Source organism: Corapipo altera, unplaced genomic scaffold (genome assembly GCF_003945725.1).
Source record: "Corapipo altera isolate COAL_440 unplaced genomic scaffold, ASM394572v1 75, whole genome shotgun sequence".
Classification (NCBI taxonomy): Eukaryota; Metazoa; Chordata; class Aves; order Passeriformes; family Pipridae; genus Corapipo; species Corapipo altera.
In genome coordinates, this window is record NW_020884887.1 from 470234 (window position 1) to 494944 (window position 24711).

The window sequence follows — 24711 nt, forward strand, 5'->3', positions numbered from 1 at the left end:
TTGTGGGCTGCATTAATATCAGGCCCTTTGGGGGGCAAGTGGGGAGCTGTAACAGGTACCATCCACAGAATCACAGACTGGTTGAGGTTGGAAAAGATTTATTCCAAATTCCCTGCTACAACAGCTCACCCAGGCCTGTGCCCAGTCAGGGTTTGAATGTCTCCAGGGATGGCAACACCACAGCTTCTTTGGGTAACCTCTGTCAGTGCTTGGCTCCCCTCAAAGCAAAAACGTGTCTTCTTGCATTTAGACTGTATTTACTATTTTTTTATTTTCTGCCCATTGCCTCCCATCCTGTCACTGGACGCTGCTGAGAAGAGTCCAGCTTCCTCTTCTTCACTGCCTCCCCTCAGGTATTTATACATATGGACAATGTCCCCCTGAACCTTCTCCAGGCTGAACAGCCCCAGCTCCCTCATCCTTTCCTCATATGAATGATGTTCTGGTTTAGTAAAGATCTTTATGCCCATAGAGACCCATAGGTAGGTGTTTTTCTACCTGGCATGGATATCTGACCGTCACTGCAGGGCTTAGGAGGTGAGTGACTGCCACCCTCACATCCCTTGGGTGGATCCCATTCCTTCTCCAACTGCAGCCCAGGAGATCCTCCTTCACTCCAAATCTGGCAGCTTTTAGCTGTTCCAAGAGAGGACTAGATCTGTGGCATGTGCTACATGCTAGCATCCATTTCAGTGACTTTTTCAGCAGAGTAGAGATGTGTTGGGTCCAACCCTGCCAGTGCTGTGCTGTCGTGCAGCACCTGCCCACCCACAAAACAGGTCCCTTCTTCAGCTCTCCCATGGCAAATCCATGTCTCTGGATAGCCTCCCTGTAGGGGACTCACTGACAACACAGTGTATCCACAGGCATCACAGGCCCTGAGGGGGAACTCATGGCTCAGCCCAGCTCAGATCTCACTCCCTTGTTCCTGCTCAGTGAGATGAGGAGGTGCCCAAAAGTCCCAGATGAATTCCCCCTAGGAGGAGGGGGATCTACTACACACTGGTCTGAGACAACCCTATGGAAATGGATAGGTTGGAACTCAATGATCTTGGTTAGAACTAGATGATCTGGTTGGAACAAGATGATCTTCAAGGTCCCTTCCAACCCAAACCATTCTATGACTCTGTGAATGCACAGAGCCATGAGAGAAGCCCCCAGCCCTCACGATGCTGCCCATGCTGAAGGCCCAGATAATCACACCCACAGCCTGGGTTTCTTCTGTTCCAAACCCCCCCCAGGATGCCCATTGCCTCGGAGATAATCCTGCTGGGTCACAGGCCACCCCTAACACCCATCACATGTGCTGAGGGGACTCCAAACAGACCAGAGGGCTCAGCACTTCACCCTCAGTAAGGCATCTCAACACTGATTTCCCAGAAGGTTAAAGGCTGAAGGATCCTGCCCTCCTGCCATGGGGTTCATGTCACCCAAGGAGATCTTAGATATCTAGGACTGGAGATAAAGGACTGAGGATAAAAGGTGAGGATAAAGCATAAAGGATAAAGGATGAAGGTCAAGTCCTGATTTGGGAGATATTTGCCACATAACCCTTGGACACATCATGCCCCACTTCTGTGCAGCCCCCAGCTTTGTTGGATGAAGGCAGTGGTACAGTGCAGCTCTCCACTCTCCCATTACTCTTGGGACATGCTTCAACTTCCCATTGCCTTTGATCTCCCATCTTATCTCCTCCAGTGGCTCCTGGAGCATAGTGAGATAGACAGGAACAGACAGAGAGCACCTGACCCCTTGGAAGGGACTCGTGGGAGATCACCAAGGCTTATCTCTGGGGAAAACAGAGAAATAGAAAAGAGAGGTAGGGAGCCATCAGGTTCCCAAAGTAGCCCTGGCTCTCCTCAGAATCTGTGAGCTTGTGATCTCCATTCATGGAGAAATCTCCCCAAGGTTGGCACAGCAGCATCTGCATTACAAGAAAGTGCAGCTCTTGAGTCTTCTGCTGGGGTGCAGAGCAACCATGTGGCCAAACCTCAGGGTGTGCTCAATGCAACTCATCCCCAACAGGCATCCCTGCTGCTCTCTGCTCTCTGGGTCCCTCAGAAAGGAGCTGTGGGTTTGCCCTGCACAGGGGGATCCTTCCCTGCTCCATGGTTTGCGGGGATCTGTGATGCTCTGCATCTGCTAAGGCATCACTAGCTCAGAGCCATGGCAGCCTCAGGATTTTCTTCGTGGTGATTTCTTGTTAAATGTGCCCCTTGATTCCCATAATTGTGTGCTATATTTAGAGGCAGCTACGCTACTTCAATTTTCTCTCCGATTGCCTCCGAAGGAAGCCTGTGTATCTCTCTTCTTTTTCCCCTGGCTGGTTTATTTTTAGACTCCTCATTTCCCGCCACGTGTATTCCCAGGGTTTGGCTGTAAACATTTTACAGTGATTTTCACAGGTGGGGGGAGCCACCGAAGCCTCCTGCCAGCTCTGCTCTGCGTGTACGATGCCTTTGCTGCCCTTCCCAGAGGGGAAGGAGCTGCTCTGCTGACACAGATCGGGTGACACAAGCAGGAGAGGAGCACCAGATCCTGGTTTTGGGATCACAAAGCCTCCCCCACCAAGAAGTCCCTCTGAAATGAATTTGGTGTTGTGTCCAGGAGAAGTGGTCAGGCTGAACCACCACTGTCAGGTGAGGTTGTGTGAGACCCAGAGCAGCCGTGGTGCCTGCTAGAGGGGCTGCCACAGGCTGGGGATGTGCCAGAAAGCACATCTGGGTACCTCCAGGAAGAGAAAAGGATATGGCTGCCTAACTCCTCTGAGATGCTGCTCTTCTCTTCTAGAGGTGGGTGGCTGAGTCCTTAACCTCCAGAAGGGGAAAGAGGGAGGAAAGAACTGTTTTCTTCCATGTCACAAGTTGAGGATGTGGATTGGTCAAACCAGGAATTTTGGCTGTTCTCAGTGCCCTTGTGCAGATGAGATGTTCTCACCACACCTGCATGTGTGTGTGAACCTGGATCAGGACTTGTGCACTTGGCAAACTGCTGGTAGTTTTACCCTCAGAGTGAAGTGCCAGTTTTTACCCTCAGTGCAAGTTTTACCCTCAGAGTTATCTTGCCTCTGTCTGACATCAGCTGCCACCCCTTCCCACATCCATGGGGTGGTGAGTCTCAAGGCTTTGAGGCCTTTCCCTGGTGCCCAGAGGAGACTTTGCAAGATCCTGCTTTTCTCTGCAAGCTGAGGATGGCAGACTGGCACCTTCAACCAGGGGGCTGAGCTGCTCCTGGTGGCAGCTCAAACACACTGGAGACGTCACTGCTCACTGGAAGGGATGCTCAGAAAGGGCAGACTGAAGTACAAAATATAGCTGGGATTTTGGAGAGAAGGAGTTAGGTCCAGATTTCCTCCAAACTTCCACTGTGGAGTCTGGGCAGCAGACACTTCATGTGAGTAGGAGCATCTTGGAGCTCTGCAGAGCAAGGGATGTCTGTACAGTACCTGACACAAAAGCAATGATGCCTTGGAGAAACAGCCACTCAGTGCAGTCCTGGACTCCTCCTCTCCCCCCAGAACATGTCCAACCCCCAATACAGGTGTTGGTACCTTTCTACTCCCATAAATCTCTAGGCTGCACATGGACAGACACACCTGGGATGCACCAGCCGGAGAGAAGAGTTCCTGAATGTGTTCACAAAGCAGCCCATCTTTCCACACCTGTTCCAGGGGTGAGTCATCCATCCAAAGCACAGGCAGGCCAATGCTTTCAGCCCCCAGGAGGATGGGTGAGGTTGTACCCCACTTGTGGAAAGGAATTGCCATTTTCTGGTGCTGCCTGTCCACAGAATCCTGGCTTTTGTGCAGCAGGTGCTGGTGGAGACTTGTATCAGCCTGGCCTTCTGGTGCTGTGAAATCTGGGATCAAGCCAGCACACAGTGGAACTCTGCTTCAGACCAATTCTCTTTACCAACAGATTCAGCTTTATTGTTATTCTCTTTTTTTTTACATGATTCTTAGTGCATCATTTCAAATAAACTATCAAACTGTACAAAGAAACAGAGATAAAAGAAGAGGTGACAAAGTTGGGAAGAGGTTTTTAGTGTCATGAACCATCATGGAAAACAGTAGTCCATAGGCTCTCAAACATTGAAGGTCCAAATAAATCTTATTTTGTTTGTTTAAAAAAATGTTGCAAAAGATAAACAATAAATGACTGTAATTAGCAGCTACAAGATCCTTCAAAACTGGAACTTGATTACTGTGAATGCGCCGAGGGGAAAGAAAAGCAATCTGAGATAAAGGACCAAACCAAACTGTGAAATAAATAAAGTGTGGGAGGACAGTCGTGGCATTGAAATGCAGAGGAATCACTTCAGCACAACAGCAAATCATTGGACCACAGACAGCAGAAAGGAACAGGAATACAATTCCCCACTTAAAAGAGTACAGCATGTGCATCGCAGGATGGAGGGATCCAGCAGGGATGGGCAGGTGGGATTGCTCCTGCACACAAAGGTTCCCTGGAGCTGGTGCACAGCTCCAATTGTGCCTTGAACCCAAAGTGGTGGATGCCGTGGTTGCCAAACAAGCAGCCACTTGGCCAGTTTGTCTGAATAAGCAGGAACAGGAGAGCGATGTTTCACAGCAAAGCCAGGTGGGATTTCCATTCGAGTAAAAAAAGGAGAAAAAGAAAAAAAAAAAAGATACATAGGCTACTGCAATTTTTAAAACGTCCTGGTGGGCTGGTCAGACCCTCCACATCCCTAGTGACTTCCCCAGGCAGCTTTGCCTTCACTTGCACACTGAGGTTAAAACCCACGTTAGAGTTTCCTTATATATATATATTTATTTATATATATTCATATGTATATATATATATAAAAAGGATAAGGTGACAGAGGGCACTCCAGGCCTCTCCTGCCGGGGGCAGATGATGTTCCCATGTGCCACACTGGAGACACCTCTCACTTGGTCCGTGATCAGCTCACGACACCCGTCTCACGTCACGACGTGCTGGAGGGTGCTCCCCTCGTGGGAGGGACGTGCTCCTGCCCCTCTGTGCCCTTCTCTGCGAGCGCTGGTGGTGCCACAGACCATGTCATCTCGGCTGAGTTTCCTGCACTGCCGGGGACTGTGACCATGAACCGGTGGGGACTCCAGGGAGGGAAGATGGAGAAAAGAGCAACCTGGCCCTTGATGAACCAGCACATCCCTTTGTTGTGCAGGCTGCAGCAGGAGGGAAAGAAAAGCCACTGGTGCTGTTGGGAATGAAGAAGAGATGATGCTGAAATGCCAGAGCATTGTCAGAGAGTGTCAACTAAAGCTTCTTTGATTTCTTTCACTAGAGCAATCCCCATGTCATACATGTCTACGGTTTTGCTCGGATAATTTCCTAAGTAAAATTGTGCTCATCGATCTAGTCCAGGAGCGTAGAGCATCGCCGGTTCATCCCCCTGTGCACACATTCCTTGTTAAGTGTTCTGCTCTAAAATGTCCTTTTCTGCCTTACAGCTGATGGACAGGTGCCCTTGGCTCAAGGAAGGGCTCGAATGTGTCTTCCGCAAAGCAAGGTCCTCAGCTTCCACCTTGAAGAAACTGGTCTCAATTCTCTCCAGGTCATCTGTCCCCACTTTTATCTTCATGCACAGGAGGTTGATGTACGTCTCATAGCGGCTCTTCTGCAGGGAAAGAGGGAACAGAGAGCCTGGTAACAGGGACAAGCCACAGTGTGTGTGGCAGTGCCATCTGCTACTGCAGGAAAACCCATCCTGTACCATCAGGATCCCACTAAATCTCACTCCCCAGGTTTAACCACAGCACAGTGCCTGGTCTGTGCAAAGACTGATCAACTCAGTGTTGAAAGGGGTGTGTCCATGTATCTGTGTGTGTATGTGTGTGTGTGTGTGTAACACTCTCCAGTTGCTTTTACAAGTCTTGGCTGCCACTCTGATTTTATAAGGACAATACTGGGGGCAAAATCAGATCAACTGATCTGCTCTTTCCTGATTTAGGAGTTCCCTTTTGATTGGTTCAAATCCTTCTGCTTGTTATGGTTTCCATCCAGTGATTCACTTGTTGCTGCTGAGTTATGTCCCCATTGCTCCTCACAGAGCACAGTATCAAGGCAGGAATCTCCTCTCTGCCTGGATCCCTTCTTCCAGTGCTAGATGGGATCTTTTAAGGACTTGTATAATACCCATCCTTTCTCTAAACAACTCCGAGGCAGCCTGTACTGGCTTCTTTGTCAGCCCAGAGAAACAAGCATTTCTAGAGCACATCTCATAAGACAGAGGAGATGAATTATGCTCTGGAAGTGCCAACTTCTCCTCGCAGACTGAAAAGGCAGCCCAGAGAAATGCTCGGATGGAGACTTCTCTGCAGGCATTCAAAACAAGATGTCTGGAAAATGGGAGGCAGCAGTAACCGCTTGAAAGGTTGGTACAAAGACAAGAGAACCAGCAGCCAGAAGCTGTGGCTTTGGAGAGTCTGGGTGTTACACAAAAGGGTGGTGCAGCCCTGGCATGAGGGAGGTGGGATATTTCCATCCTTGGAGATTTCTGAGGCTCAGCCACTAAATGACACACTCAGTTTGGGCTAAGACTAGGAACGCTCCAAGTTCCAGCTGGAAGAAAGACTAGAGGCCTCCAGCAGTCCCTTCCCACCTATGTGGCAGGAATTTTCTGCTCAACTCTCACTGGAACAAAATATCCCATTTCTCCCACAATTAAATGCCTATTAGACTTTAAAGAAAGTTAAAACTTAGTTACATGCATCCTCAAAGAGTCTGTAATCAGCTGTAATGCTGGGTTTGGCTTTATTTACAGAAATTGTTGCAGCAAAACAAGATTAATTCTCCCAGGGATTCCCTTCACTTTTTATTAATGTTGCTGCAAAAGACTGATGCACACTAAGAACTGAACCACTTTCTTACTTGGGACCTGAGGAAATGTCAAGATTTGGCACAGTAAAGGAGGATTTTCTTTCTCTCATCGGTTTTCCCCTCCTCTGGTTAGAAATCACAGAGGGGAGGGAATGTCTGTTATGTCTTTTTTTAGCTTCAGCGCAAAACAGCAAGGCTTGCTCCTGTCCCAAGACACCCATGCAGCTTGGGAGCCCTTGTCCTTCTCTCTCCTTTCATGCTCTCCCAGGCTCACAGCATCCACCCTGGAGTTCTCAGTTCTCCTCAATCAGCCAAGGTATCATTTATCACAGAAAAGATGAAAGTTCCCTTACCTCAAATATTAGGTAATGTTCTTTGAGTCTGTATTCCTCAGCCTCTTTTGACTTGAGGCTCTTCTCTACAGGATGTAATTTATGCTCTGCTAATTCGTCTGCAATCTGCTTCATTTTATTTTCATGAGACCTCAGCTGTTCCTCCTGCCGAGAGAAGAGTTGTCAGGTATTAAAACGTGGGAGTGCAGCACCCAAGTGCACCGCCTGCCTGTGGGTGTGGGAGCTCTCTCTGCAAGGACAAAGGCTCAGCTACTGTGCTGGAGCCAAAGGTGTGCTATGAATTTGCAAGTTCATCTGATAAGGAGCAGTGGAAACAGGTAGTTGAGTGAGTCCAAACCTCAGGGATCTCAAGTGCCAAGAGTGGATTATTTTTGGCATCGGGGCGTCTTTAGCATCATAAACATGAAATGCTCCACATCCTTTAACAGCCAGGCAGAACCAGCACTGCCCCAAGAGCTGCTCATCCTTCTCTTTTCAAGATAAAAGCACCCTCCCCATTTGGGCTCTGAGAAAGGTGACATCTGGCCTCATCTGGCTCAGCAGATAGGAGCTGTATCTCTGCCCTGATATTTCAGGTTGTTCTTCCCTTTGCTGGGGGGCAGTGGCAGTGTGTCCCTACTTTTCAGAGGTGCTAAGGCATGTTGGGATTTCCCTGGACAGGGAAACAAAAGCTCCTCTTTGGGTGGCAGCTGCTTTTGGTTAGCTGAGCCTTAGGCAGCTGTGGCCTTGTGCACCGGGACCCTTTGCTTCCAGAAACTTCTCTACTGAGTGAGACTCAGACTCCCCCCTCACCTGTGGCTTTGCAGCTCACAAAACAAGAGGCTGTCACCTCTGAGTGCCATGATATAAAATAAACCTGGGCTGCAGGTAAATAAAATAAAAATAAAATAAACCTGCAGAGTTGTTGGGCTCTGCAGCACCAACTGCGGAGCTATTCAGCTCTTTCAACTCCAGCAACAGGAAGGTGCTGGGATGTGATGGGCAAAGAACCTACAGCCAAACAGGGAGGTGTGGGTAGGGTTGTTTACAGCCATTGCACAGGAGGCACTGGCCTGACACTAGGATCTTCCACGTCTGTCCAAGTCTCCTGCTCCACTCCTCTCCTCCTGCCCCGAGCACCTGAGTGTGCCCATCAGGCAGGAACAGGGGGACCTGCAGATGAGCTCAGCTGCCTGCTGAAGGGCTTGCTGAGCACTGGGTACTCCTCCATCACTCCTTATCTCACATTACCTGGCACAGCTTGGTCATGGACGAAGGCAGGAGTGGGCGGCAGAACTTCTTCATGGAGCAGATTGCAGCTGGGAAGGCTGGAGCAGAGAAAATGGCAGCAACGAGGTTGATTCGCAGGATCCAGGAGAGCATTTCCTCCTTACTCCTGTTATGGAGGAGGGGAGAAGAGAGAGAGTGTCTGTAAATGCTCCTGACCCAGGACCAGCCAGCTCACAACAGTCCTGGAGCCGCCCGTGCTCAGGAGGGGCATCAGTGGCTTTACTTTGAGGCCACTTCGTGCCACCCCAGGGTTGTGACCAGAGGGAAATCCTGGATAATTGGCTCCTCTACAGTGCCCTGGTGATTTCAGGGCTGCTGTCTGTCTCTCAAAGTCCTGGCAGTCCTGCCTTCCTCATCAGCTCTGTCAGCATTCCTGAGGAGCTGGGGAGAGGCCAGGGCCAAGGATGTCCCGCTCTTTGGAGAGCAAGAGCTGCACAACAGCGGTCCCACAGAGTAGGATGGACCCCTCAGTTGTGTCATTGGTGGGACATAACCCAGGATCTCTCATAAAATTTTTTCAGGCACTGCTTCCCCAACCCTTCCAGGGGTTTTTGCTGCAGAAATTCAGGTGTCAATCTTTAGCTTGATAGCACTCCAATCCAACTTCCAGTGTCACCTCTCCCAGTAGAAGATGTGAAAAACACATGACACTTGTGAACAGCACAACTTTCCTCTGCAATGGACTAAGGAAGGAGGAAAATCCAGCCTGGCTGAGACATCTTCTCTGAGGAGCTTTAGACAGTTTCCCCATCAAAGGATGATGAGGGGAACCATCACCTCCTCAGTTCAACACACCACATGGATTTTCTCCCTTCCACTGGCAATTGAAGTTAGCAAGAGGAGCCCTTTACTCAGCCCTTTTCATCCCAGCCCATCCTGCTCAGCCCAGATTGGTGACAGATGAGAAAGACCTTCAGGACTGACACAAAGCTACCAAGAAACCGTGGCCTATGACCAAGTCCTTTGAACAGTCCCTCAGCTCCTTGCTCCCCCCAGCCCTGACCCCTGATGTGTGTGCTGACCTGGGCAGGTCAGGGGGACTCTGGCAGTGGCTGGAGGTCAGGCTGCCCATCCAGGGAAGAGCTGGTACTCACGGAGCCTGGAAGAGGAAGACTCTCCAGTCAGCTGTCTTCAGTTTGAGCACGTTGGACTTCTTGCTGTAGTCAGAGGCTTTTGTGGCTAAGGCGTGGTGCACACGGATGGCGTTCTTCAGATCCACTTCAGAGAGGTCTTTGTCAGGTTTATATTCATCCTGTGAAGAGGAACGTTAATTGGATAATGACAACACTAACACTTGCGGGCTGCTTTAATGAACCTGCCTCTCCCCCCCCCCACGCTATAATCACAGAGTGCTGAGACCAGGAAAAGGCAATGCTTTGTACAGTAAGTGCTGGGAGCTGATAATGATAATAATTAACATCTGGCAACCGCTTCCATCATTAAGTTCACTGGGAAGATGTGAAGAAGGAGATGAAAGTTTCAAACATAATTAGCAATAGTTATCTCTAACACGGCACACGCCTGAGGCTTCATGGGAAAGCACAAGGCAGGGCCAGGGTTCTGCAGAGCTGCCCCCACAGCTCAGAGCTCAAGCTGGGATGCAATTCCAGTCCACAGTGGGTATCACTGAGCACCTGGCCTGGTGCTGCAGCTTCATAGAATCATAGAATCACAGAATGGTTTGGGTTGGAAGGGTCCTTAAAGACCATCTCATTCCAACTCTCTGCCACAGGCACTGATACCTTCCACTATCCCAGGTTGCTCCAAGCCCCCTCTGACCTGGCCTTGGACACTTCCAGGGATGGGACAACCACAGCTTCTCCAGGTAACCTGTGCCATGGGCTCACCGCCCTCACAATAAAGAATTTTTTTCATATATCTAACCTAAATTTCCTCTCTTTCAGTTTGAACTCCTTATCACTCCTTGTCCTATCAGTCCAGTTTTGTGTGGAGGAGGGTCTGGGCTCTGGAACAGCAGCATCCCTGCAACCAGTGCTCTTCCACACAGGTGTGGGGTTTGCTGGGCAGTTGCCAGACTAAATGTGGCCCACCTGAATCACTCTTGAACTCTCTTAATGCCCCCTTGGCATGGTCTCCCCTGTAATTCATTAGACTGGCACTTGCAAAGTGCAGCTGCATTCCCTGGATTCCTGCTTTCCTTTCTCCACTGAAGGACAATTTCACACAAATAGGGAATTAGGCAAGAACTATATATGTGTATATTTTATAACAAGGTAGAAAATACCAAACATGGGATTCCGAAAAGATGACCTTGGCACAGCACTTTTTAGGAAAAACACAGTCAATCCTGTGTTTACATTTTGCTTTCCCGCTGACTGAGCTCATGGCCACTTAAAGCCTCTCACTCTGCAGCCCTGCCAGCTCAACAGCTGGTCCAGCTGGATGGTGGGATGGAAGGATGGACAGATGGATGGATACACACACGGACAGGTGATGTAAGAGAACCTGGCCTGGCTAAAGCAAAGCACTGTGCCACCAACCTGACCACGGCAGGACAGGGTGCCCTGGAAGGGCCTGCCTTGCCCTGGAAGGTTACAGTGCCACAGGACTAATGTGCTCTATAATTTCCTTTCCTTGACTGCCCTTGGTTGTCAGCACCAGGGCAGCTCTGCCTGGTGGTGGTGGTCTATCTGTCCCAGCCCTTCCTCAGCTTTCAAGCCAGATCTTGGTTTGTTCTGCAGATTTGCAAAAAGATGGTTTTTTTCCTGTGTCCTGGTGATACAAATCGAGCTGTTCAGGAAGAGCTATGCTACAGGCTCCTGGATGGTAACTCTGATTAGTGAGGCTGTTCTCTGGTGTAGGGTCAGAAAGGTCTCCCCTTTGTTGCTCTCCAGAGCACCAGCACTCCCCAGCCCATGGATGTGGCTCACTGATGGGAAATAAGCTACTGAAGCTCCTCTTTTGAAGCAGTCATCCAATCCAGGAGTGTGGTTGCCATACTGTGTTCATCATCATTCAGAACTTGGCATTGTGCAAAAAAAATGCCATAAGGCCAACCAGAAATGTCAGGCAGGGACTCCTGGGCTTGGTGAACCCCAAAGAATAGCCCTGGCTTTCCAGCAGAGGAAGGCTGAGTGCTGCAGGCACCCTGTGTTTTTGGGGGCCTTCAGCTGGGCAGTGTAGATGACCTTTCCAGGGTAGGGATTTCAGTAGCCAGAGGAATGGGCTATTAGCCTTGTAGCAAAGAAAAACAAATGCTTTGCCCTGTGAGGACCTAATGTGTTACCCCACTTGGAGAGAAATACTTGCTTGAGGAAGACATTGCTGCTCAGGCCTCCTATATTGTAGAGATCCCTCAATTCAGGATGTTTTTCCAAGGCTGAAGTTCTTTGGATCTGAAAAAATCTGACCGTGCTGATCTCTAATTTCAAGGTAAGCTTTCTGAAAATACAGCACAAATAACTTGGCTTAAAGACACAGGACAAGAAGAACCTGCCACAGCTGCAAACTGCTCTGACTAAGGCAGATCCTCAGTTTGAATGGAATTATCAGGCATTGCCTCTATGGATTTCAGGCTCTCAGGCTTCAGTGTCTATGTAAGGAAAAGTCAAATCTTCTTTTTCTAATGCTGGGCCCAGTAAATCAGCGTGAGGTTGAATGAAGCAGGTTCTCTCCACCTTCTCCCTCCCTGTTTGCAGGAGTGCAAAGTGCTGGAGGTCACTGCATGGGCTGACTCGTCCAGGAGGCTCATCCCAGCGCCCCTGGTCATGATGGTGTGGATGGCTGATGACGCTGAGGGATGTCTGTGTGCTCTTAAACTGCTCCATCCACAGACATCCCCAAGGCTTGCCCGATGCCACACACGTCTGAAGCCACCACAGTGCCCAGCACTTACACCACAGTGTAACCTACTCCATGTAGCCTCTCCCTGGAGAATAATCCCATTGCCCTTTAACAAATCACATCAGCTCTGCTCCAAAGTCTCCAGCAGCTTCTCTGCATTTTGCCTCACAGCCCTTCTGAGCTTTGACGTAAGTTTAAGTGTGTCCATAAACTGCTGCTCAGGAAGAGATGTGTCCTAAAACACAACATAACAGTGACACAGACACTTCCAGATTCTGGTTTAACTCTCAAAGAAACTGATCTATACTGATACATAAGTGGTATCATATTTGGAGGAACTGATCTACACTAAAACATAAGTGGTATCATATTTGGAGGAACTTCAGGCAGTGTTCTTTCCACTATATCATATCACTAACCTGATTCCATGCTGTTATCCTGCCATGCATTTCCTGGCAAAGAGGTTGATTTGGCATCAAGGGGTTCTAGAATTTTTGTCATATGTGTCCTGCACCATTCCCACAGGTACTTGTCACTGGGATGTGGGCAAAGGAATGCTGTGCTACATCATTCCAGTTACTCTTAGCCCCCAGCCCTTGAATGGTGGCATGCCAATTTTTCCCTTGCTTCTCCAGGGGTAGGATAGTGGGGATCAGCACTTTCCAGGGGCTGTTTTGGGAATATCCTCTGCAGGAATTGACCCCCAGGTGTGGACACTTTGTGTCAGAATCCCTCTAAATTTACTTTCAGCTCCTGATGTTGATGGTGTAGCCAGATTCCCTATTCATGTGCCTTTCCTGCTGCCCCAAGGCTCTGCTTGAACACGCACGACCACCCCCTTGCCTGGGCTTAGCTTTGGCCATGGTGGTGCTCCTGGAGGCTTTGGGGCACTGTCCCCTGCTGCCCACCCCTGTGAGCAGGCGGTGGGAGACCCACCAGTAATCTCAAAGCTTGTTTTGTCAAGAAAAGGCCCCTACATCTTGTCCCTGTAGGGCACCTGGACGTGGTGAGAGAGCTTGGTGTATCTGCTGCCCTCTCCTCTGCCCTCAGAACCAGCCCTGGGCAGTGCTGGGAACATGGACATGGAACGACAGAGATTCCTCATGGTCTGGCTTGTGAGTGGCTTTTCCTCTTTTTCCTTTTCTTCACCTCACATCTACCAGCCTAAACAAACCATTTAATAAGGAATACTAACCCTTGTGCACTTTCCAGTTTGACAAGGACTTGGCTCTCCAAGGAGCACTATCTTGGCAAGGGCCTGCCTGCAACAGCATCTGTGGCTCAGGGCTTTGCTGGGAACCCCTTTGTGGTTGGGGGCTGCAAGGGCAGAACCTGTGGGAAGACCTGCACCCTTTCCAGTACCCCTGTATAAAAGCAGCTCGTGCTTTACAGCTCTCCATCATTCTTCTCAACACCCCTCCATGTGTGGTGATTAAGGGTTATTATCCCCATTTCACAGAGGTGAAGTAAGTTGCCAAAGGCCATGGAGTGAGTCAGTGCCCTGAGGAGATTAGTGCAGAGGAGAGGTGTGCCCTGCTCCCAAGCCTGCATTTCTTCCTCAAGACTGTGCTGCAGCCCTTTAGGGGATCAAGCAATTGCTTCAGCAGACTGTGCTCCAACATGCTGATCCAGCAATTAACACCAGCAAGTCAATGACATGTGACATCTCCTCACCAGCAGGTTCATGGCTGCTGCCTGAATTGTTTCTGTCAGACCCACTTCTACCTGTTCACCCACCCGCCCTTCTGCCTGTTTTATGTCCACCTCTCTGGCTGTTCCTCCTTTTATCTACCTCCCCAGGCCCTCCTTCCCCCCTGCTTTCCCTCTCTCACTCTTATTTATACTCAACTGCTCCTCAAAACCAAATGGAGGAGAGTTTCCTATGAAACTTCTGGGAATTTACTATTAAAGCCCAGATCCCTGATTTGATCTGAGCAAAAAAGTGGAACAGGCTGAACCTGTGCTCCATGACATCAGGTGGGTCTGAAGGTAAGTGCTTTCTCCTCTATCTTTACATCATAAAATCATTCCCCAGTGATCTGTGCTCAAGCCAGGTTCTACCTTATGTTTATCTGCAGGCATCTTCTGCTGAGATCCTGGAGGCTGGCACACTGCTTCCTTCTGTATTGTGCAACTCCTTTGTTCTGCAAACCACCCCACAGGCAGGAAATGGCACCAGGGCTCCACAGGGCAGGTGGATGTTTATCCACTCTTGTAGCTTTGGGAATGTTTGGAAATGATAGGGAAAAGATGTTGTCTTCATGGTCTCATCCTTCTGTTCTGTCTCTGCAAGCCTGGTAGACACAGTCTGCAGCCAAGCCCAGCCCAAGGAATCCCCTGAAGAGGACTATAACACAGTCTGGCAGCAGCTCACAACCAAGAAACCCCTCTTTGCCCAAATCCTTTGCCCAAACATTCCTTAGCTTTACTTTTGTTGTTGTTGCAAATGCAGCTTCCTTGGGGCACCCTTGGCAATTCTGGTCCCTCCTGCTAATTACACATCAGTCATGGCTGTTATTTATCAGACACTTTCATTACCTAAACAAATCTTGGGCGTTTTGCTTCTTCAGTCCTTGTCCGTAAAGAAAGCCCTCAGTCTTAACCATTTGCTTCTGAAGGTCACTGAGATAAGAACAGTCTTCTAATTGCCATGTCAGTCTCATCCTTGCTCTCCTTTAAATCCTGAACACCTTAGACTAACATAATGAACCATATAATGGGTGGGTATTGCTGCAAACCTTGAAACAGCAAAGAACCTCCAACCCCTCTGCCCTGGGAGCAGTGATGACACTCAGTGTCAGCGTCATGGTTCCTTCTGCTGCTGTACAAGTGCAAAGAAAATCTTCAGTAAACTGGATTTTGGTCCAGCATGGGAATAAAATTCCATTCTGAAAGTGTATTTCATTCCCAGTCACATAATGACAGAATATGCTGGGAAGGGACCCGCAAGGATCATCAAGTCCAACTCCCGGTCCTGCACAGGACCATCCCAAAGAGTCACACCAGGTACCTGAGAATATTGTCCAAACACTCCTTGAGCTCTGGCAGCCTTGGTGCTGTGCCCACTGCCCTGGGGAGCCTGGTCAGTGCCCAACCACCCTCTGGGGGAAGAACCTTTTCCGGAGCTCCAACCTAAACCTCCCCTGTCACAACTTCAGACTGTTCCCTCAAGTCCTGTCCCTGGTCACCACAAAGAAGAGATCAGTGCCTGCCCCTTTTCTTCCACTCAAGAGGGAATATTTACCCTCTCAACAGACTCATGCAGAGAGAAGTCCGTGGTGAAAAATCCATTTGCATCCAAAAGCTTCCTGCAATCATTGAAATGTCTTTTTTTTTTTTTCCATGGAAAAACTGTCATAAAATTAAATGTACAAGCCAAATCCTCAAGCATCACCTGCGGCCAGCACGAGGACTCTTTGGTGGACCCCATGTGGAGACAAGGGTGTAACGAGACAAGGACTGAGATGTGAGAAGAGTGCTGCTGACTTGAGGGGCTGGATTAGATCTGGGCTCTCCCTCAGCTGCAGGACAGAGTGGCAGGGCTGTGAAAACCCCACTGGGCTAAGAGCAACCCACACTGCAAGTTACCATGCGCTGCTGCCAGATTTCTGTGGGCTTTTTGACATCTGCCATAGGACCTGGCAAAACACGGGAATCATTGGGGTGTGCTATGAGCTCTGAGTCATAATTCCATGCTGCCCCGAGGACCTTTCTGCCTTTCTTATACAATCCACTGTTTGTTTACTCTCATTGCTGTGGAGATAGTGCTGCAATTCGTAGGAGCATCTGCCCACGGGGAGTGCTGCTCAGTGGTGAGTTCAATGGGTTACTGCTTGGCGTGTGCTGCTCAGGTAGTTCAGACCTAGTTCAGTGGGTTGTGCTGTTGCATTATGAACAGACATTTGGCATCCTGGGCTGGCTTGGGATTCACATTCAAGTGAGCCCCTATCCAGTCTCCTCAAATTTTCCCACGGAAAACTTTCCAGCAAACCCTCCTAGCATCCAAGTGTCATCCTACAGCATGCAGGGAAGCTATTCCATGGTGACTCTGATTTCCATGAGGACCTGGGATTTGTGCTTGTGTTGACTAGAGGTGGCTACACAACAAGCAGAGATGAAGAGAGGCAGAAGGTGTCACTTAGCAGCCCATGGAAGGACCCAGATCAGGAAGGTCACGAAGGAGAATATAAACTTTAGCATAAAATCATGGAATCACAGCATATCCCAAGCTGCAAGGGACCCACAAGAATTATCTAAGTCCAATTCCTGACCTGCATAGGCCAATCCTAACAATCCTACCATGTGCCTCAGGGTGTCATCCAAACACTCCTTGAGCTCTGTCAGCCCTGGGGACATGACCAGTGCCCTGGGGAGCCTGTTCAGTGCCCAACCACCCACTGGGGGAAGAACCTTTTTCCAAGATTCAATCTCAACCTGTCCTGACACAGCTCCAGGTGTTCCCTCGGATCCTGTCACTGGTCACAGGGAGCAGAGATCAGAGCTGCCCCTCATGAGAAAGCTGCAGACCCTGGTGAGGTCTGACCTCAGTCTCCTCTTCTGCAGTTGAACAAGCCAAGTGACCTCAGTTGCTCCCTCCAGACCATTCCCCCTCCTTTGGATGCTCTCGAACAGCTTTAGATCTTTTTGATGTTATGCTGCTCAAAACTGCCCCCAGAACCCGAGGAGAGGCCACAGAGAGCAGAGCAGGACAATCCCCTCCCTGGCCTGGCTGACAGTGCTGGGCCTGATGCCCCCAGGACAGGGTTGGCCCTCCTGGCTGCCAGGGCACTGCTGACTCATGTCCAACTGGCCATTGACCAGGACCCCCAGGGCCCCTTCCTGGCACTGCTTTCCAGCCTCTCATTCCCAGTCTGTCCGTCCATCCGGGGTTGCCCCATCCCAGGGGCAGTTGCCCTTGTTGATTGCCCATCTCTCTGATTTATCAAGGTCTCTCTGCAGGGCCTCTCAGCCCTTGAGGGAGTCGACAGCTCCTCCCAGTTTAGTGTGGGCAAACTTACTCAGTATCCCTTCCAGTCCCACGTCCAAGTCATTTATGAAGATGTTGAAGAGCACGGGGCCTACGATGGAGCCACTGTGGAACCCCACCAGTGACAGGTCACCAGCCTGATGTCACTGTCACCCTTTGTGCCCAGCCCATGAGCCAGTTGTTCACCCACCACATGGTGTGTTTATCCAGCTGTGGGCTGGACAGTTTGTCCAGAAAGATCCTGTGAGAGCCAGTATCCAAAGCTTTGCTGAAGTCCAAAAGGATCACAACAACTGGCTTCCTATATCAGGCACAATAAAGCTGTGCATAATCAGATCTCTGCCTGCAAATAAAACAACAGGCAGGATAAGACTGGTCAGATGCTCCAACTCTTCAGTTTCCTATTGCATTTCTCACCCTTATCCTATTTCATCTATTCCATATCATCTCTTCATTCATCCTCTCCAACAGCTCCTACTTGCTGGGATACTTCTGCAGAAATCTTGCCTCAGTGTTTTCTCTTTCATATTTCTTCCTTCAGGGTCCTCTTTTGAGGCTATGAACAGTCTCCTTAGCATGACTACTACAAAAGATGAGAGCATCCTCCAGCTATAGTCTCTGGAGGAGGCCTGTTGATGCCCATGTATGTGTTAGGACATGGATTCACCTCTACTTGCACCTATGAGTCTCCTGCTTAGGACAGCAGGACTGCTTTGGAGACAGCACGAGACAGCAAAGGGGATAATCCCCCATGGTTACCTTTTGTAAATAAAGGACGGTCCCTTTAAGCACAGCATAAAATTTCTTCCAACCTCTTCTTCCTCTGGGAGCTAAAAAAAAGGAAGAATGTTTAATTGTACATGTCTGCTCCTGCTGGTGCTGCTTGACCTTCCTGGCAAACCCAACCCTTCCCCTGACCCACCACAGGCACACAGTGGTGCCCAGACCTCATATACCTCCAAGTTTTTGCTCATGAGTGGCTTGTCTGCAGGGACATGTGTTTGAGAGACAGTAGCTGGGCTCTGCAGCCTCCCATCAGGAACAAAGCAGGTCAACACCAGAGATGAGCTGGTCCAGGGGCACCACTGGACACCTGCAGGAAGTCTCTGCTCCTCTAAGCCCAGGTTCATGCTCCTTGGACTAAATGCTCGTGGAGCAGAGACATTCCCTGAAACTCCCCTGCTTCTGGTGAGTTGGGCAGCTGTGCCCTGGGTAAGGAGCTTCTCTTACACTGAGGAGGGAGCACTGCCACCAACCAGCTTGATGGACTTGGGGACAGAGAGCTTCCTGGAAGCTGGAGAGGGGTGGAAGGCGTGGGGAGCCATCCACATCACCACAAGACAGCTGGTCCTCCAAGCACAGGATATTAAGAAAGTGCTGGAAGCAAGGGAGGCCTTTGGTGGTAATCTCTTCTAAAGACTTTAAATTGGCTGCAGTGACTGGGCCAATCACATCAATTAGCAAAAGAGATTATCCAAGGTTTAATTAATCTCTGCTAATTAACAGTTCCCAAATATCTTTTCCTTTACCTTGCCTGTAATCCCACATGCTGATAGCAGAGCTGTGGGATGTTCTGTCCCCCAGCCAGCACATGGCAGGATATGGACAGGAGCAAAGCCTGGCAGACCAGAGTGTCTGCAGACCAGGCCAGGGCTGGGGAGGACATCCTGCCCCCATTGCTCAGAGAGTGGGACTGGGAATGGGCCCATGAACAGGATGGAAGCCCAGGTCTGTCTGTGTGGGGCAGGCACTGTTAGGTTCCTCGGCAGTGAGAAGGGAAGATTGAGGCCTCCTGAAAACATTCATGTCTACAAATGCCCCAAAACCACCCTCCTTTCCCGGCATCCTGGCATTTCAGGGGATGTCTCTTGTGTTCCCTGGGATGCAATGAGGACATGCCAGGGAGAAGGGTAGGGAAAAGGTCTGGGACTGCCTGGGGTACCTCTCCCTGTCCCATTAGCACGTACTTCTCTTCCCATCCATGTCTGCATGGGTTTTTCGGGTGAGGACTCCGTGCTTGTAGGTGACGGCGTTCAGAGCCTGGGGGACGTCCAGGAAGGGGTTGCTGCTGTCAACAATCCTCGTCACTTTTTTCGCACTGGCTCCGAATTTGTCATCTACCAGCTCCGAGAGGGATTTCCTCAACTCGTCCTCATCACTTGGAAACAAAATCAGAGAAGAGACTGAGTGGAGAAGACATAGGGTGGGTCACAGAGTGCCCTGTCTGCCTTGGGTTTAGAGTTTATATTACAGGTCAGGAAAAGGAAAAGAAAGGAGATGCAGGGACAATGCACACAGAGAGTGCCAGTGGTGGTGGTCTGAGCTGGGAGGAGCTGGTGGTCTGAGCTGGGTGGCAGGTAACTGTCCCAAAGGTCCCACTGTGAGGTTACTCAATATGGGTAAGAGGATGGGGGCTTGTCTGAACACCAGGAAACTGCAGACACCCCATGCTGACTACAAGCCTTTCACAGGGAGAGTCTCTGATTCTGTGCCCTAAAACTAGAGCTTAAGGAGAGCTTTTGCTGAAATCCAGGTATTACCATCATTTCTCAACTGCTGAGAGGCAGCACCTGCAGCCTCCTAAATACTGGAGGACCTTTAGGAATGTCCTCTGCATCTCTGAGGAACAAAAGCTCTGCAGACATTAAGGAGATGGGCCATTTGACCAAAAAAAGACAAACCCTGGAACAGGTTATACATCAGCTCCCCAGTTGTGTCCTCAGGGTGAGCTGGCAAAGAGCAAGAAATGCTGGTCATTTCCATAAAAACTGCATCTCCCCACAGATCTCCTGGTCCTGGACCTTGAATAGCAAGAGCTGAGTTGGATTTTGGAGATCTCAAACCACAACACTTAGCAAAGTGTTACTGACTCCACCAAGCCTGTCTCTTCCTGTCTGGAGTAAAACCTACTCTGGCACATAGAAACTAGAACTTGTATGGGAAGTGATAGTTCCCAGTGTCCCTGGGACGTGAAGGAGGAAGAGCAAACAGGGAGTTTCTGCCCTGTGTGATAAATGTCAATATCTAAATGCCTTGAGTGGTCACATTAGGTTGCAGATGGGACCAAACCTCAGCTGAGGAGTGACCCAGAGGTGAATCCACTGGTTGGGATGTGAGCAGAAAAACACCACACTGCCCCCCTGCACAAGCAGATGGCAAAAGAATCAGACACTTTGTGGAAGAGAAGGATGATTTCTCAGCCCCTCAGCACCCACGGGAGTCCTGGGGCTTAGGCAGAGCCCAGACCCTACAGCTGGATGGGGACTTAGTGGGGTTCAGTTCTTTGGGCTGCACCAGGGGGACCCCTCAGAGTCCTCCGTGCTGCTGGGTTGATGGTCACACACCTGCCTGTCTGCTGGGATTTGTGGTCAAGGGCATTTCCTTGCTGGGATGGACAAGGGCAGAAGGCAGAGGGAAGCAGGGAGGAGAGAGTCCTACCTGTGCAGCTGTGACCCAGTGCCGGGTGTCTGAGAGAACTCCTGTGCCAGGGACTGTCTGACCCGGGCACCTCATGCCAGCGAGTTTCTGCCCCAGGTATCCCATATCAAGGAGCATCTCTCAGCACTTGAGGAGCTGAGGGGTCTCTTGATCCCAGGCCGGCGTGGGGTGAGTGAGGGGTTGTAGGGATACCATGGAGTGGGCAGAGGAGGGAAGGAGGGGGCTGGATGCTGCAGCGGGACCCGGGCGGGGGGTGACATCCCTGGGATGTGCCCGAGCAGGGAGCTGTGCTGGCGGGCGTTGTGTAACCAGAGCCCGCATCCAGCGGCAGATGGATGCACTCCTGCTGAACTCCCCTTACATAAACCATCCCGCTGGCTGCGGCTGCGGAGCTCGGAGCTCCCTCTCGCGACAGAGCCCACGCGCAGGTGACGGGAAGGATGGGCTTTAAAGGGAAATCGATGATACCTGACCCACTAAGAAGCTCCTGCCTTCCCAGGGCTGACTGAGGAAGGAGGCACCAGCCACTGCCATCGGGCACGGGAGGCGATGGGGGCTCCTGCTCTGCAAAGCTTGACCCAGGTAGGTGGGGAGGGAGGGAGGATCAAACCAACTCCAGATGCTTTTCTGCTCAAGATAATATGAGGAAGGGAGCTGGTGATGGGGCTAAAGGCACAGAAGGTCCTGCTCAGTCCCATGACAAGAGAGGTCTGAGATTAATGAGGACAGGAAAAGAAAGGAGTGGAAAAGAAAAGGGGGTGGAGGGGATGGGGGGAAAGGGAAAGGGATAAGGAAGGGGAAAAGGAAAACAAAAGAGGGAGAGGGAAAAGGGGAAAGAGAAAAAGAGAAAGAAAAAAAGGGAAAGGAAATGTCCACAGTGTTAGCTTAGGACCCCAGGTCTGTTACGGGCTTCCCATCAGCAGCAATGAGGAGACACTGGGGCTGGGGGGCCTCGCTGAGGTCCTGTCCTGTGCTCTGGGCAGGCGTGGGTGGCAGAGCAGGGGAACAAGGGCTGAGGAAGGTGCTGTGTGAACCTGTGATGGGGGGCACCATGCCAGCTGTTTCCAGGCTTGTTTGATCTGGAGGAGAAGACAAAGTGCATCTTATTGATCTTGTGGATGACATAAAAAAGAGAGGTACAGGGCCACTGCTAAGAGAGCCAGGAGCACCCCAGGGCTTCACTGGGGCTCCAGGTGAACAGCAAGAAGAGCAGGAGGCAGCCAGTGTGTCCTGGCAGAAACAGAGGCCAAGAGCACCCTGGGCTGTGTAACAGCGGCACAGTGAGGAGGCGAAGAGAAGTGATCCCCTGCTCTGCACTCATTGCATCATATCGTGATACAGCAAACAGTGCTGGGCCCCCAGCACAGCAAAGAGCATCAACAGGGTGGAGAGAGTCCAGCTGAGGCCACCAAGGAACCTGAGGGCTGTGTAAGAGGTGACTGAGGGAACTGGTCTTGCTCAGCCTGGAGAAGAGGTGGATTTGGGGGACCTCCAGGCAGCCTTTCCTGTGTGAGGGGGTTATTGAGAGGACAAAGCCAGGCTCTTCACTGTGGTGCATGGCAGAAGGACAAGAGTCAGTGGGCATAAAGCAAAACAAAAGAGACAAGAAAACACTGCCTCTCTCAGAATAATTAAGTATTGGTTTGTTGATCCAGAGGGGTTGTGGGTTCTCTGCCCTCCGAGGTTTTCCGGATCAAACTGAACAAAGCCCTGAGTGTCCTGGTCTGAATTCAATGCTGACCATACTTTGAGGAGGGAGCTGGAGATATCACAAGGTCCCTTCCCTCCTGAGTGATTCTCTGATTCTATTTCCAGAAAAAAATCCAAACCTATGTGGAAGAGGTGGAAAATCTCAGTGTCCAAGATCTCTGCACAGATCTTTCCTTGTGCAGAGGCTCCTGAAGCACCTGGAGAGGGACCAGCATTTTACACGTGTAACAGTAAACAAAGAGGGCATTCCCTTCCTTTAGATCATGGATCCATAGACTGTCACCAACCTCCCCAACTTCTTTTGTGTCCAAGCCATAAATAAACTCCATTTGCCTACAGAGGGCACTTCAGTGCTTAAGGGCTTGGCAGGAAATATTCTGGGACTGAAAACATGGCTTAAGACCTGCCAGACACTTGGAAGGACACACTAGCTCTCAAATGCTTAGCATATACTTACATGGCCCACTCCAGCTTCTCATTCTTGATGGAGTTATACAGTGTCTGAAACAAGAACATGGAATTAGCTGTGTTTCTCATGGAAGTCATGTCTGGCTGCGAGATCATCTCCTCCTCTACATTCTGTCTGTGTTCCTAGAGAGATTCCTTCCTTGCTGAACTGTCCTGGAGAGGCATTCACCAATGACCAGGACAACTGCTGTCCTGCCAGACCCCTTTTTATCTGTGTGCCACGCTGGGTATTGGACTGGGCACATCAGCAGCAGGGGGGTCTGGTAGCCAACCTTGCTCAGGAGCCTGTATATGACATTTTTGACTCATGCTGGGTGTTGCACCTAGTCCTGAATGAATCCTGGCCTACACGAGATGCTAGAAGTCTCAGGGATATGCCACGACACCTTTGATGTCTCCACTAGGGGAAAGGAAAGGGGAGGCTTGAACTGAGTAGCAGGGGAGGGATGAGTGACCTTGGGATCAGCTTTTCCAGTTCCTCCTGAGCAGAATTCCAGTGGCTTCCCTGGGGCACTGGAAAAGAAGCAGGAATGAGCTAGGAAAGCAGAATGTGGAGGTGGCCCTGACCACGTGGAGGGGTGGGATAGGGTGAAAATACTCACTTTGGAGTGTTTAACCAATATCCTATGGTACTGCACTAGCTGTGTTGGAACACTGCATCTAATTACATGGAAGTGAAGTATCAGTGCTGGATGGTCACATTTGGGGGTGGGGGGTGCCTTGTTCTGTGTGCATCACAGAGCTGCTGGGGAAAAAAGGGCCCCTGGTATGCTCTGAGGGCAGATATGCCCCAAATCTGAACAAAACACCACCAGGGAACAGATCTCTTAGCAGAGACATTCATGGGGGTTATAATTCTTCTCCTGAAAAAGCTGCACTGGAAAATGCTGATTGAAGGGCTCAGGGTGCCCCAGCAGGACTAGGTGGCACTGCATTAATAATGTCAGTATCCCACTGTCTATTTATATCACGTTACCTTCAGCAAATCCTTCGCGAAGTCCTTCCCATCGTTCAGCCCGTCCAGGTTGGCGATGAACTGCTGGCACGACATCTTTTTGCCAATGTTCTGTAAGGCAAAGAAGCAGCTCATTAATCTTGTGGAGAGTTTTGACTTTAATCAGTGCCTTTCAAAGAACAATTTTACATGTGGTGCTGAAAGCCTGGGTTTGTCCCCAGAGCTCGAAGCTGAAAGGGCTTCTGATCTGATTTTCTATTGGGGATCTTTGCTTTATTTGCTCATGCCAGCAGCCAAATGTTTCAAATGACCTCTTTTTTAATGGTGGGGATAAGACACCTGAGAATAGCCTCTCCAGCTCTTGATCCAAGCTTCCCAAGTGATCCAGGTTGGTCCTGGCACAAGGGCTGTGTCTCAAAACTCAAAGCAAGCACCCTGTTGAAATGGCAACGCTTGGATGGGGCTCCAAGGCTGCTGTGTGTGAAATTGTGTGAGCATGCAGTGCCAGCACCTGAGACAGCCAGCACTGGGCAAGGGAAGGCTGGTCCTTCATGGAAAATGTTATTTTCAATTGCTGTTACAAAAAGAGGTGGTCCAGATGGTACTGCATGAACCTGAGTGGAGTGGTGTGAGAGGGCAGCGCATATACACTGGGAGAATCTCACAACCTGGAACACACTCACCACCAGCTAATGCCAAGGATATTTGGTGCTGAAGGCCATCTGGCATCCCTGATATCATGGCTCCATCACCTGTGGCATCTGCCTTCCCAAACCCTTTACCCTTCACCATAGCCAGGTGAGCCCCTTCCTCAGCCTGCTGGGGTTGAGGCAGGCAGCCCTTTTCCCAAGGCTCCCTCTGCAACCCCACCTCTCCAAAGGGCTGGAGCAGAGGTGTGGAGGA

At 50.2% G+C, this 24711-nt stretch overlaps 1 protein-coding gene across 2 annotated transcripts in view; it reads right to left on the reverse strand.

The window, feature by feature from the left end:
* Positions 1-3901: 3901 nt before the first annotated feature.
* The window catches only part of PSD2 (pleckstrin and Sec7 domain containing 2), a 67410-nt gene continuing 46600 nt past the window's right edge, over positions 3902-24711 (reverse strand). The window contains exons 8-15 of one of the 2 annotated variants that reach the window (XM_027643131.1): positions 23830-23920; positions 22843-22886; positions 19205-19395; positions 17997-18067; positions 9541-9698; positions 8408-8552; positions 7178-7321; positions 3902-5622 (exon numbers count right to left, since the gene is read on the reverse strand). In XM_027643131.1, coding sequence (XP_027498932.1) covers positions 5416-5622; positions 7178-7321; positions 8408-8552; positions 9541-9698; positions 17997-18067; positions 19205-19395; positions 22843-22886; positions 23830-23920 — 1051 coding nt within the window. In that variant the 3' untranslated portion in view covers positions 3902-5415. The remainder of the gene's footprint in view (positions 5623-7177; positions 7322-8407; positions 8553-9540; positions 9699-17996; positions 18068-19204; positions 19396-22842; positions 22887-23829; positions 23921-24711) is intronic. The other variant, XM_027643132.1, reaches the window with a different exon arrangement.